General features: G+C 38.5%; 1 protein-coding gene across 6 annotated transcripts in view; it reads right to left on the bottom strand.

Annotated features, from left to right (window-relative positions):
- Window positions 1-13,771, bottom strand: part of LOC100676385 (cytochrome b5 reductase 4) — a 106,506-nt gene that overhangs the window by 27,664 nt on the left and 65,071 nt on the right. For all 6 annotated transcript variants that reach the window (XR_010322489.1, XR_010322488.1, XM_064288666.1 and 3 more), the window contains 3 exons: window positions 7,697-7,790; window positions 3,780-3,812; window positions 1,770-1,892 (listed from right to left, as the gene is read on the bottom strand). Coding sequence is in view for 4 of the 6 variants with exons in the window: in XM_064288666.1 (XP_064144736.1) it covers window positions 1,770-1,892; window positions 3,780-3,812; window positions 7,697-7,790 (250 nt within the window). In the remaining 2 variants the exon portion in view is untranslated. The remainder of the gene's footprint in view (window positions 1-1,769; window positions 1,893-3,779; window positions 3,813-7,696; window positions 7,791-13,771) is intronic.

Genomic DNA, 13,771 nt, shown 5'->3' with positions numbered 1-13,771 from the left:
TCCTTTAAAGCTCAGTAACTGGCAGGACCAAGTGTGAAAACCTGGGTGAATGTGGAATCAACAGTGAAGTGTGGAATCAAAGGTGAAGGTGGGTCTGAAAATACTTTCTGGATGAAAGCTCATTTAAGAACCTTTGAGTCCTCCTCTGAGAAGCCCTCCCCTACTTCTGAGTCTAGCCACATGACTGACCCCCCCTCATCCTGGCAAAATATTAGAAGTTTTCTCTCTAGACAGAGAGGGTAAAATAAAGGGCTTCTGGATTGGGTGTATTAGGCAAAAACAGAAAAATTAAGTGAAGTTTACAGACACCCCAGCCTTCTGTCCCCACATGGCTTTTAGAATGCTGGGTGTAAGACAGAAGATTGTTCACTCTGAGACTCTGGCATTGGAGTTTTACCAAAGAAAGGATCTGGTTGGGTCACTTATAGTGAATACTACTGTTGACAAGTCATACCCACATGCACAGAATTTCCAATCAGCTTTTAGGACCCCACCCTGAAATATGAGCAGGTAGTCAAGAATGAGCAGACACTGAAAGAATGCATTTAATACGAAAGACAAACCAAATCAGCAACAACAATGAAGACTGGGGGACAGAGAGGTTACATAGGGACAAGAAAATTCTAAAACACTGTCGGCAATTCTTAAAAAGATAAGTTAATAAGAACAGGATGCTAAAACAAAGGAACAGAAATCCAATGATTTTTTAAAAATTAAAAATATTATACTAGAAACGAGTAACTCAATGAAAGAGTTAGAAGATACAGCTGAAGAAATCTCCCAGAAAGTACCACAAAAGGATAAAAATTGAAAATAAGAATGAGAAGATAAGATAGAAGACTGGTGAAAAAGGTTGAATATAAGAAAAATACTTCTAGAAAGTAAAAACAGATCATGGAGAGAGGAAAAATCAGTAATTTGTCCCATAATTGAAGGTCAGAAGTTTCTACATTAAAATGATTAACACAAAAGATGAAAAACAGACACCCATTAAGGTATATCATAAAATTTCAAAATACCTGGAACAAGCCAATCCTTCCAATTTCCAGAGAAGAAACAGAAAAAAACATAAAAATTCATCAAGTAGTACACTTATAACATGTGTCCTTTTCCATATATATGTTAGATAACAAGCTTAAAAAATAAAGGATATCAATAATATCATCCTTTAGGAGTAAACTGAGAAACTGGTTTACTTACGCAGAAAAACGATAAACATGATTTTTTCATAGAAAAAAATTAGACGTGCTTACAAGGCATACACATGAGCTTGTTTCTGAATCTTTTCTAAAAAGGGACCCAGAGAAGCAAATGGTTGGACAATAGTCTAAGTAAGCTCCAGTGTGTTTCTCCATTCGAGGTAGTGTTACCTAATGACTTTATTATTCCTAAACATCAGATGGCAGAGTCTGAAATGTAACCTATGAGTAATAAAGTAGGATAACAGACATAATGTCCCTTTTCAACTGCCTGGAAGCAGACGTAAATCCTAGTGGTGTAGTGGTTAAAAGCTACCGCTGCTAACCATAAGGTTGGCAGCTCGAATCTACCAGGTACTCCTTGGAAACTCTATGGGGCAGTTGTACCCTGTCCTACAGGGTTGCTATGAGTTGGAATTGACTCAATGGCAATGGGTCTGGTTTTTGGTTTAGAGGCAGACATAAGAACCCTTCAGCTTATCCCAAAGTGGCCTTGCAAACTCTGGTACAGATAAGCCACTAACACAACAATTTGCTGAACACAGGACTTAAAACAACAGCACAACATACCTGCATCTTTCTTTGGAATAAATGAATTATGATTCTCCAGGGAATGACCAAGACTCTTCCAAAAAGTATTCTCTTTTTTCTTCAGGACAATCTCTATTTTTCCCACATTCTCAACAACCCGCACTGAAAAGAAAATAAATTCCATTTGTATTCACTGATACGAAATATGATATTTCATTTTAAAACCAATCTTTCTCAAACAATCCAAATGTCCAGACCTGATATGAATGATGCTTATCATTAGGATAAATAAGGTTTTGTTCACATGTTCATCAAAACTGTTTATGCCTCATCTGATGGTAAATCCAGCTTAGTTTATATAAGAATCAGATTAACTTCTTTCAAACTAATTTATCAAGGGCCAAAGTAATGCTAGTTCTCATAAAAGCTCAAATATAGCCATGGCAACTAACTAACACACAATCAAAAAAAAAGTTGGGCTGACATATACAAATGAGCCATTGACTGCACATACAATAGCAAATTTAATTTGCTTCCTTGATTGGGATTTGAGGGGGTTCTTCAGGAGACCAATACTGAGCCTAGTAAATACAAGAACAGCCTTGGGAGAATGAGTCCCTAGTAAATATGAAATGAATTAACAGAGTGTGCATGAATCTTTGATAATTGAAAACCTATTAGATTAACTTTTTATTTTTTGAGTGATTAAAATAGTTTAGATGAATATAATAATAAAACAGACTTTTAAACACTGGTTTAAATTTGATGAACTGACTGTGCTTTTGAAGACCTAAAGGACTTAATGTCTTGTCATTAGAAACAACGCATCTACTCTTCCTCACTGTAAACACAGCATTGCAGCAACTTAAGAACTTTTTAAAACAGATTAGTCAAATGAATTCAATGAGCACTGACCTGAAGCTTAACAAAGATAAAAACATGGTCCTTTTTTTTTTTTTTTAATTTTTATTGTGCTTTAAGTGAAAGTTTACAAATCAAGTCAGACTCTCATACAAAAATTTATAAACACCTAGCTATATACTCCTAATTGCTCTCCCCCTCATGAGACGGCACACTCCTTCCCTCCACTCTCCCTTTAAAGAGTTTAATTTACACAATTTACAGAGGTTACTATGGCATATGGAAAAGAGGAGACATGGAACTACTAGTGGAAGGTATTCTTGTTGTCAGGTGCCGTGGAGTCGGTTCCAACTCACAGCAAATGGCACAGGACACTGCTTGGTCCTGTGCCATTCTCACAATTGTTGTTATGCTTGAGCCCACTGTTGCAGCCACTGAGTCAATCCATCTTGGTACTCTGACAGTACTTTAAAACAAGTTTTAAAACTTTAAAACCATTTCGTGGTGAGTCTTTTGTTGTTAAACAACTGTTTAAAATCCATACTGCACATTTACATGCTGCAATATTCATAATTTAGTATGTTCCGTCAACATTTAAATATGTATACCTAAGAAAAATTTGTCGTCTAGTATACCTTTTAAAGAAGCCCTGGTAGTGCAGTGGTTAAGCATTCAGCTGCTACCTGAAAAGTTGGTGGTTTGAACCCTACCAGCTGCTCCACAGGACAAAGATGTAGCAGTCTGCCTCCGTAACGATTTATAGCCTTGGAAACCCTATGAGGCAGTTCTACTCTGCCCTACAGGGTCACTATGAGCTGGAATTGACTCGATGGCAGTGGGTAGGGGTAGTATATTTCTACAAGCTGCATGTCAAGTATAAAGTAGAGGTGAGGAAGGAAAGAAGAATGAAAAGGAGATGAGTTTTTGTTTTGTTTTGAAGAGAAAAAGGAATGTGTAAATAGATGAAAGGTACAAGGGGAAAGAAAATATGGTGAAAGAACTGCAACCTGAGGGAGAAGAGTATATTTAAAAAGTAATGTATCTGCTTATAGAGTAAACATCACACTATACCTTTGTTTTCCAACATGAGAATATATACACAAAAAGACATTACTAATTCCTCTCTCTCTGTGTATGTGTAACTCAAATTTGAGTGGCTTGGTATTCTTTTTTTTTTTGGTGGCTTACCAGAAAAATCTTCCTGAATCTCATGGCTTAGCCCTGGGAAAGAAAAACATATTTAATAAAAATTCAACTTCAATTCAAACAGTTTATGAACACCATATACCAAAAACCAAACCCAGTGCCGTGTAGGTCGAGTCGATTCTGACTCATAGTGACCCTACAGGACAGAATAGAACTGCCCCATAGAGTCTCCAAGGAGCATCTGGCAGATTCGAACTGCAGATCCTTTGGTTAGCAGCCGTAGCACTTAACCACTATGCCACCAGGGTATCCATGAACACCATATAAGATCATTGAAATGGTTCTATTAGGCACCATTTTAAATCCCTCAAGACAAGTACAGTATTTCTGAGAGGCTAAAAGAAATTGTACACAACTAAAATGGAGAGGCAAATTATTTAAATATGCATTTTTCCCCTATTTCTCTATTAACTGAAGAGTACTCAATTTCCCACAAGAGGTAACTCACACTAGACCAAGCACAGTCTCAGACTGGCATTCCTACACACCAGGGAGGGAACAAGGCAGGGAAAGGCAGCACCTGAGGTGCACGCTTCAATGTGTGTGCATGTGCGTATATGAACACAGGTCAGGATGGGCCTAGCTTAGTGTTTTCTTTCTTATTGTTTCCTAAAACTGAATATACATTCAGTTACTAAAAATAATATTTTTTGAGCATCTATGTATGTCAGGCACTTTCTAGGTGTTATGGATCCAAGAGTCAACAAAAGAGGCAAAAGTCCCTGCTCTTATGGAACTTACATGTTGGAAGGGGGAGATATAAGAAGTATTTTTACAAATATCTACTCTAAATTTCACTGGATCAATATGGTTACCTGGAACTTAATATTGTGTTATTTTAGTCATTCTGATCCAAAATTAGCAAAGAAGAGTTTCATATATCTGTATTTGACTGTGAAACTTTTTATTTTTATTTATGTGCCAGATGTACTGTTAGCTACAATGTGAGCAAAATTAGCCATAAAGTATTTGAATCATAATATGTGCTGGCACAGAGGTGCTACTTCTGTGAAATCACGACAGTGCTGATGACTATGTGTACTTTTCTGGACATCTGAGTGTTTGGTTAGAATTCATATGATGCAATACCCATTACATCTCAAGCAAACAAAAAATAACAACAACAACAAAAATCAATATTGTAGTATGTATCTGGAGCCCTGGTGGAGCAGTGGTTAAGAGTTTGGCTGCTAACCAAGAGGTCGGCATTTCCAATCCACCAGCTGCTCCTTGGAAACCTTATGGGGGGCAGTTCTACTCTGTCCTACAGGGTCACTATGAGTTGGAATTGACTCAACAGCAATGGGTTTTTTTTATATCTAGAAGAAAAGCTTAAGGTTTGGGGTTGATCAGTGAATGGGGAGGAGGGTGTGGGAAGGAAAAAAAAAATGTATCAACTCAGACCAAATACAGGACTAAAGGTACTTCGTTAATATAGCAAAGCTGTGAGCAAAGGGTCAAGTTGGCCAAAGTCTGGAGAATTTCAGTCTGTGTTTTGCAAAAGCAAATTGAACTTTTTTTTTAAGTATGAAAACAACATTACCAAGATTATTTTTTTGTTATTTGTTTCATTTCTACCTTCTAACCAGAACAACATCACCTTCATAAAAAGACATCATTCATTTTACAAAGAGAAAAGGGTGAAACTCTACAGTCAAGTTCATTATGGATGAGAAATGATTCAGAATCTGATATTTTAGATTCCAAATTCTAGTCCTGATTTCCTTCTTCTGATAGATCTATCTTAGGTAGTGCTGCTGTAACAGAAATATCACAAGTGGATGGCTTTAACAAACAGAAATTTATTTTCTCACAGTTTAGGTGGCCAGAAGTCTGAATACAGGGTGCTGGCTTGAGGGGAAGGCTTTCTTTCTCTGTCAGCTCTAGAGGAAGGTCCTTGTCCCTTTAGCTTCTGCTTCCATGTTTGTTGGAGAACTCCATGTGTCTTGGCATCTATCTTACCCCATCTCTGTTTTTTTCCCTTGCTTCTTTAATCTCTTTTATATTTCAAAAGAGACTGATTTAAGACACACCCTACACTAAACTTGTCTCACTAACAAGACAAAAAAAACACATTCCCACATGGGACTATAACCACAGGCATAAAGGTTAGTATTTACAATACATACTTCACAATACATACAATTCAATCCATAACATTCTACCTCTGGCCCCCAAAATTCATGTACTTGCCATATGCAGAACACATTCACCCCATCATATCATCTCAAAAGCCTTAAATCAATGCTAAGTCCAAAATCTTATTTTCTGAATCATCTAAATCAAATATGGATAAGACTTTAGGCGATTTCCATGCTTGGGCAAAATTCTTGCTCACTTGTGACCTGGTGAAATCTAGAATACAACTTATCTGCTTCCAAAGTACAATGGTGGAACAGGTACAAGGTAGATATTTTCATTACAAATGGGAAGAAACTGGAGGGAAAGAAGGGATAACAGGCACCAAACAAGTCCGAAACCCAGAAGAACAACTTACATTAGCTCTCAAGACTTGAAAATAATCCTCTGTTCTTTGAGACTAGTTAGGCAGTCCTCCAGACACTGGATAGAGGCCTCCTGACCCTGGGCTTCAGCTCTGGCTTCCAGACCCATTGGAATGGCAACTTGGTTCTCTTGGTTTTGGGCAGTCCCATTCGCTTGCTTCTCTCTTTTATATTTCAAAAGAGATTGGCTTAAGACACTACCTAATCTTGTAGACTTCCTCAATATAATTGCTGCGAATCCATCTTATTACATCATTGTGATTGGATTTACAACATATAGGAAAATCACATAAAATGGTGGACAATCATACAATACTGGGACTCACGCCCAAGCTAACAGATATTTTTTGGAGACACAATTCAATCCATGACAGCACCTTAAAACTCTTTCAGCCTCTACCCATTACACAATTCAAAAACCATTTCCACATTTTGGGTATCTGTTAGAGCAGCACCCCATTCTTCTGGTACCAAATTCTGTCTTAGTTACCTGGTCCTACTATAACAGAAATACCACAAGTAGATGGATTTAACAAACAGAAATTTATTTTCTCACAATTTAGGAGGCTAGAAATTCAAATTCAGAATGCGGGCTCAAGGGAAAGGCTTTCTCTGTCAGCTCTTGTGGAAGTTCCTTGTCTCTTCGGCTTCTGCTTCCTGGTTCCTTGAAGACTCCATGTGTCTCGGAACCTATCTTATCCCATCTTTCCTCACTTGTTTACTTGTTTAATCTCTTCTATATCTCAAAAGAGACTGGCTCAAGACACAACCTATACTAATCCCATCTCACTAACATAACAAAACATTCACAAATGGGACTATAACCACAGATGTAGGGTTTAGGATTTACAACACATATTTTGGAGGGACACAATTCAATCCACAACAACCTCTAACCTTTCAAAACAGACAGAAATGAACTGTATGGTCTTTGGCCATGAAAAGACAGGCAGCCAAGGGACACATGGTAACCTTACAGTCCAAGCTGCTCTGGTTGAGCCTATGACTTCTGATGACAGAAGTGGCAACGAATGGGCCAATGGAATGGACAACTTAGTGATGGGTGCTTACTACATGTGACAGACAGTCCTCTGGAGAGTTATTTGTAGGTGTCAAATGCAAGAGACTCACCATAACTGGGCCGACAAGTATTTACATTAATACTGATTTTGACTGCATCTAATTGCCTGAAACTTGGAAATAAGAAGTCATACTATGATTTGTTAGCACTTTCATCAGTGTATATAAAAAATAGAAAGGAAATTGATCAAAAATGACAAACCACAATGATAATAGCAAATAAAATATTACAGTTACCTAGACTGTAGACCAAGATATTGTCACGCTTAAAAGGAAAATTGAGTTTTTTTCATTAATAAAAAATAAGGTACTCACCAAGATGTATGAGATATGAATAATCCTTGATAATTGTTTCTGCTCTAAAGGAATCATCCTGATGATCAACTATTACTGAGTCTAAATTGATATCCTTAAACAGAATGCAAAAAAAAAAAATTAAAAAGTAAATTATTTTTCTGAACTTCTACAGCTATACTTTTAAGATAATCAGTAGAAGTTCATATGTTGCTTCTTTACAGAACCCCCAAGCTAAACAAAGGCTACTCCTGTTTTTTCTCTCATACAACCCTATTCTTCTCTTTCAAAGCACTTATCACCATCTTAATTATATACTTGTCTCTATTTTATTTAATATCTGCCTTGCCTACTAGTCTCTAAGCTCTAGGCATAGGAGGCTGTCTTTAAAACATTGCTTGGCACCTAGTAGGTGCTCAGAAAGTATTTGCTGAATAAATAATGTAGCAAAAAAAAAAAAAATTGGAATTAGGCAAGAAGCCATAATATTTGTGCTCACTTTAACTTTTCTACTACAGTGTGATGCTGAGCAAATCATACAACCTCTCAACCTCAGCCAGGGACCTAACAAACATTCAGAGGTCTCTAATTTATACACCTGGTGGTGTAGTGGTTAAGAGCTCCAGTTCAAATCCACCAGGCACTCCTCGGAAACTCTATGGGGTAGTTCTATTCTATCCTACAGGGTCGATATGAGTTGGAATCGGCTCAATGGCTACATAGGATTCCCTGGGTAGCGCAAACGGTTAAGAGCTCTACTACTGCATTTTGGCCCAAGATGGTGGTTCAGTCAGATAAACCACACCGTCACTCTCAGCAAAGACCCAAGAAACCAAGTGAAACATATTCAGGTGACAATCCTGGAACCCTGAGCATCAAACAGAAGGATAAAGAATTAGATCGCACACTGATTAGAAGGAGAAACTGAACAAAAACAGCAAACAAGGAGCAATGTGGAGTGGAGGTGCTCTTTCAGCAGGCCTGGCATAGTGTGGCCATGTTGAGACAAAGACAGCAGCAATCCTGGGTGAGAAGCACAAGAAGGCAACTTCACGGAATTCCCGATAGAAGACAGAGAAACTGTGTAGACATAAGCAGAGTGAAGCAAGGTGAGCAGAACATGAACTGGATCTAAGGAAGGAAAGTACAGGAAGGAGGGCGAGAGTTCTAGGGATCCTCTAGCCCACAGAGCAGGAAGTGAACCAAAATCCAGAGTCAGGACTACTTACCAGCGGTGGTCCCTGACTATGAGGGTAGGTGGCACACACGGAGAAAAGATCCATAGACTGTCAGAAGGAGGTTCCCCACCTAACTGGACTCTGAACAACTCCCCCACTCCTCGCACTTGGTTGCAGCCCGGTCCCAACACCTCGGCTGCAGCCAACAGGGACCAGAGACCACTCCCACTGCTCCCCCTCCCACTGCTCTCCTGGTGATTAGAGGTGAAAGACACACACCTCAACTACCCAGCCTGACTGGGCACCACAGTATGAGCATCCCCTTTGTTCTCCTCAAATTCCCACCCCACCTGGCACAACCCTGCCCACCCAGTAACTGGCAGTGAGCATGCCATATCACCCTGCCCGCCACCCCCCACCTGCCACTGTGCACACCTGGCGAGCACCAGTGAGCACGCTCGCACCACCTGTCGCATGTCACACACCAACTGTCTGTCACACCACAACACCCATGGCCCTGTCTACCTGACAATTGGGAGAGAGCACTCCCACACCCCAGTTACCGGCCACACCATCCTACCTGCCATCTGTCCAGCCAACAAGTGGTAGTGAGCTCTCCTGTGCTGCTGGTCGCCAGCCATACCCCCTTCCCATCATTCCACCCACCCAGTGGGCAGCAGTAAGTGCTCCCACACCACCAGACTGACAACAGGTGGCAGACTGCACCCGCCCAGCTAACTCCCAGCCACCCCACAAGCCTCTTGAACTGTGATGTACACTCGACCTGCCTGCTGCTGCCCCGCCTACCCGGCCACAGGTGGTGAGCGCTTTCTTGCCACCAGACCAGGGATCAGTGGAGCACACCCGCTCCATCCATTCTAACATATCAAAAACAAAGCAAAACAACAAATCAAGACAAAACAAACATACAATCGATAAATAAATACATAAATAAAATAACACCTTAATGCCTTGGAGACAGCAGACAATATCAACACATATGAAAAACAGGATAAGACAGCTCAAGCAAGTGAGAAAATAAAGGGAAAGAAAACCTTCCTGAGGAAGTAACAATAACAGAACTACCTGAGAAGGAATTTAAAAGGCTTATACTTAGGATCCTAAAAGAGATACAGCAAAACAGAAAATGACCTAGGAAAATCCAGGAAAACAATACAAGAGCAAAATAACAGACTCAAAAGACAATTAGACACCATACAAAAACAACAAGAAAAAATTCAGAAGATTAACAATAAAATATCAGAAACAGATAACTCAATAGAAGGACATAGAAGAACTGAATCAAAAGAAGAAACAATCAGTGAAATGGAGGACAAGTTCTTTGATATTCATTTATTTGAGGGACAACCAGAAAAAAGAATGAAGAAACCTTAACAGTTATGTGAGGCACTATCAAGAGGAATAATTTACGCGTAATAAAATTCCAGAAGATGAAGAAAAAAAAAAAAAAAAGATGAGGGAATAAAAAGTACAAAGGGAATTTTTGAAGATTATGTATTAGCTGAAAACTTCCTAAACATCATGAAAGACGAGAAGGTTACCATCCAAGAAGTTCAACAAACCCCATACAGGATAAAACTAGATGCTGTCGAGTTGATTCATACCAAAAAAACCCCCAAACCTGCTGCTGTCAAGTTGATTCCAGCTCATAGTGACCCTACAGGACAGAGCAGAACTGCCCCACAGGGTTTTCAAAGAGCAGCTGGTGGATTGAAACTCTTGACTTTTTGATTAGCAGCTGAATTCTTAACCACTGCACCACTAGAGCTCCTCAATTCATAGCCCCTCCCGCCCCAATTCACCAAGACATATCATAATCAAATTTTCCAAAACCAAAGACAAAAAAGCATTCTGAAACCAGCTCAAAAAAATGAAATATCACTTACAAAGGGGCATCAATAAGACTAAGCATTGATTTCTTGTCAGAAGCCATGCAGCAAGAAGGCAAGAGATGACATATATAAAATCCTGAAGGAAAAGAATGACCAACCAAGAATCGTATATCTACCAAAAGCATCTCTCAAAAACAATGGTGAAACTAAGACAATCCCAGAAAAGAAGAAACTAAGGGAATTTGAAAAACCTGATTAGCTTTACAATAAAGATTAGAGAGAGTCCTTTGGACAGAGAACCAACAAATTCGACAAAGCACAATAAAGCTAAAAAATTGACTACAGAAAACCAGAGGAGTAAAAGTTGTAAACAACGACAATTTCAAAGCAAAAAGGGGGAACAAAAGATGTAGTAATAGAACTTCCATATGGGGAGGAAGTAAACTTGATCTCAAGATATAACAGACTGTTTTAAGAGTAACCAAAAAGAAAATAAATCTACTCACCAAAATAAAGAAGAAAACCAAAAAGACTCAGTAAACACACAAACACACTTAACGACTGATAGGAAAAAAAAAAAAAAAAAAAGCAATGGCTGATAGGAAAAGAAAATCCATACACAAAAAGAACTCAGCACAGAAAATTAAGAGGAACAAAGAAACCATTAACACCACAAAAAAAAAAAAAAAAAGGGTAACAAAAAGACAGCAATGAATCTATTCCTATTGTTAATCACACTGAATGTAAATGGATTAAATGTACCACTCAAGAGAGGGAGTAGAAAATGGGTAAAAAGCATGGCCCATCAATATGTTGCCTACAAAAGACACACCTTACACAAAGACATAAACAATTTGAAAATCAAAGGATGTTAAAAAATACTTCAACCAAAGAGCATCCAAAAGACAGCAGGAGTAGCAATAACAATGTCAGATAAAATAAACTTTAAGTCCAAATACATTATAAGGGATAAAGAAGGGCATTATATAATGATCATAGAAAGGGTCAATTCACCAAGAAGACATAATAATAATAAACATTTATGTACCCAATGACAGAACTCCAAAATACTTAAGACAAACACTAACAGAATTGAAAAGAGAAATAGTTCTATAATAGATTCAGCTTGGCATTTCTCAAGCAGAAAAAAATGAAGAAAAATTTCAAGCCTCAATTTGCAATTTTGAAGGATTTTATGAGCAAAATATTCAACGACACAGGAAGCAACAAAAGCAGGTGGAAGGAAAACACAGAGTCACTGTACCAAAAAGAATTGGTTGATGTTCAATCATTTCAGGAGGCAGTATATGACCAAGAACCAACGGTATTGAAGGAAGAAGTCCAAGACGCACTGAAAGCACTGGTGAAAAACAAGACTCCAGGAATTGATGGAATACCAATTGAGATATCTCAACAAAGAGATGCAGTGCTGGAAGGACTCACTCGTGTATGCCAAGAAATTTGGAAGACAGATACCTGGCCAACTGACTGGAAGAGATCCATATTTGGGCCCATTCCAAAAAAAGGTGATGCGACAGAACACAGAGATTATCGAACAATATCGTTACCATTACATGCACATAAAATTATGCTGAAGATAATTAAAAAATGGTTCCAGCAGTACATTAACAGGGAACTGCTGGAAATTCAAGCCAGATTCAGAAGAGGACATGAAACCAGGAATATCATTGCTGATGTCAGAGAGATCTTGGCTGAAAGCAGGGAATACCAGAAGGATGTTTACCTGTGTTTTACTGACTATGCAAAGGCATTCAACTGTGTGAATCATAAAAAATTATGGATAACAAAGCAAAGGACGGGAATTACAGAACACTTATGTTCATAAGGAACCTGTACATAGACCAAAAGGCAGTTATTGGACAGAACAAGGGGATACTGTGTGGTTTAAAATTAGAAAAGGTGTGTATAAAGTTATATCCTTTCACTATTCTTATTCAATCTGCATGTTGAGCAGATAATTCAAGAAACTGGACTATATGAAGAAGAAAGTGACATTAGGATTGGAGACTCATTAACAACCTGCCATATGCAGATGACACAAACTTTCTTGCAGAAAGTGAAGGGGACTTGAAGCACTTACTGATGAAAATCAAAGTCTACAGCCTTCGGCATGGGTTACAACTCATTATAAAGAAGATAATAATCCTCACAACTGGACCAATAAGCAACATCATGATAAATGGAGAAAAGATCGAAGTTGTCAAAGATTTCATTTTCCTTGGATCTACAATCAACTCCCATGGAAGCAGCAGTCAAGAAATCAAATGACACATTGTATTGGGCAAATCTGCTACAAAAGATCTCTTTGAAGTGTTAAAAAGCAAAGATGTCACCTTGAGGACCAGGGTGCACCTGACCCAAACCATGGTATTTTCACTCGCCTCATATGCATGAGAAAGCTGGACAATGAATAAAGAAAAAAAAAAAGAATTGATGCATTTGAATTATGATGTTAGCATAGAATACTGACTATACCATGGACTGCCAGAAGAACAAACTAATCTGTCTTGGGAGAAGTATACCAGAATGTTCCTTAGAAGGGAGGATAGTGAGACTTTGTCTTATATACTTTGGACATATTACTAGGAGGGACGAGTCCCTGGAGAACAACATCATGCTTAGTAAAGTAAAAGGATAACAAAAAAGAGGAAGACCCTCAATGAGATGGATTGACACAATGACTGCAACAATGGGCTCAAATATAGCAATGACTGTGAGGATGGTAAAAAACCAGGCAGTGTTTCATTCTGTTGTACACAGGGTTGCTATGACTTGTAACCAACTTGACAGCACCTAACAACAACAACAGAATAATATAGGAGACTAATACATCACTTTAAACAATGGACAGAACAACTAATAAAGATACAGAAGATCTAAATAACACATTCAACCAACTTGATTTCATGGACAGATACAGAACATACCAACTAACAGCATCCAGTACACATTCTTCTCCAATGAACATGGGTTATTCTCCAGAACAGACCATATTCTAGGCCACAAAGCAAGCCTCATTAAATTAAAAAATACCAACATAATAG

The sequence above is a fragment of the Loxodonta africana genome, chromosome 1, assembly GCF_030014295.1.
Source record: "Loxodonta africana isolate mLoxAfr1 chromosome 1, mLoxAfr1.hap2, whole genome shotgun sequence".
Taxonomy (NCBI): Eukaryota; Metazoa; Chordata; class Mammalia; order Proboscidea; family Elephantidae; genus Loxodonta; species Loxodonta africana.
The sequence above is the reverse complement of the archived record's forward strand: the minus strand, read 5'-3'. Positions and strand labels throughout refer to the sequence as shown.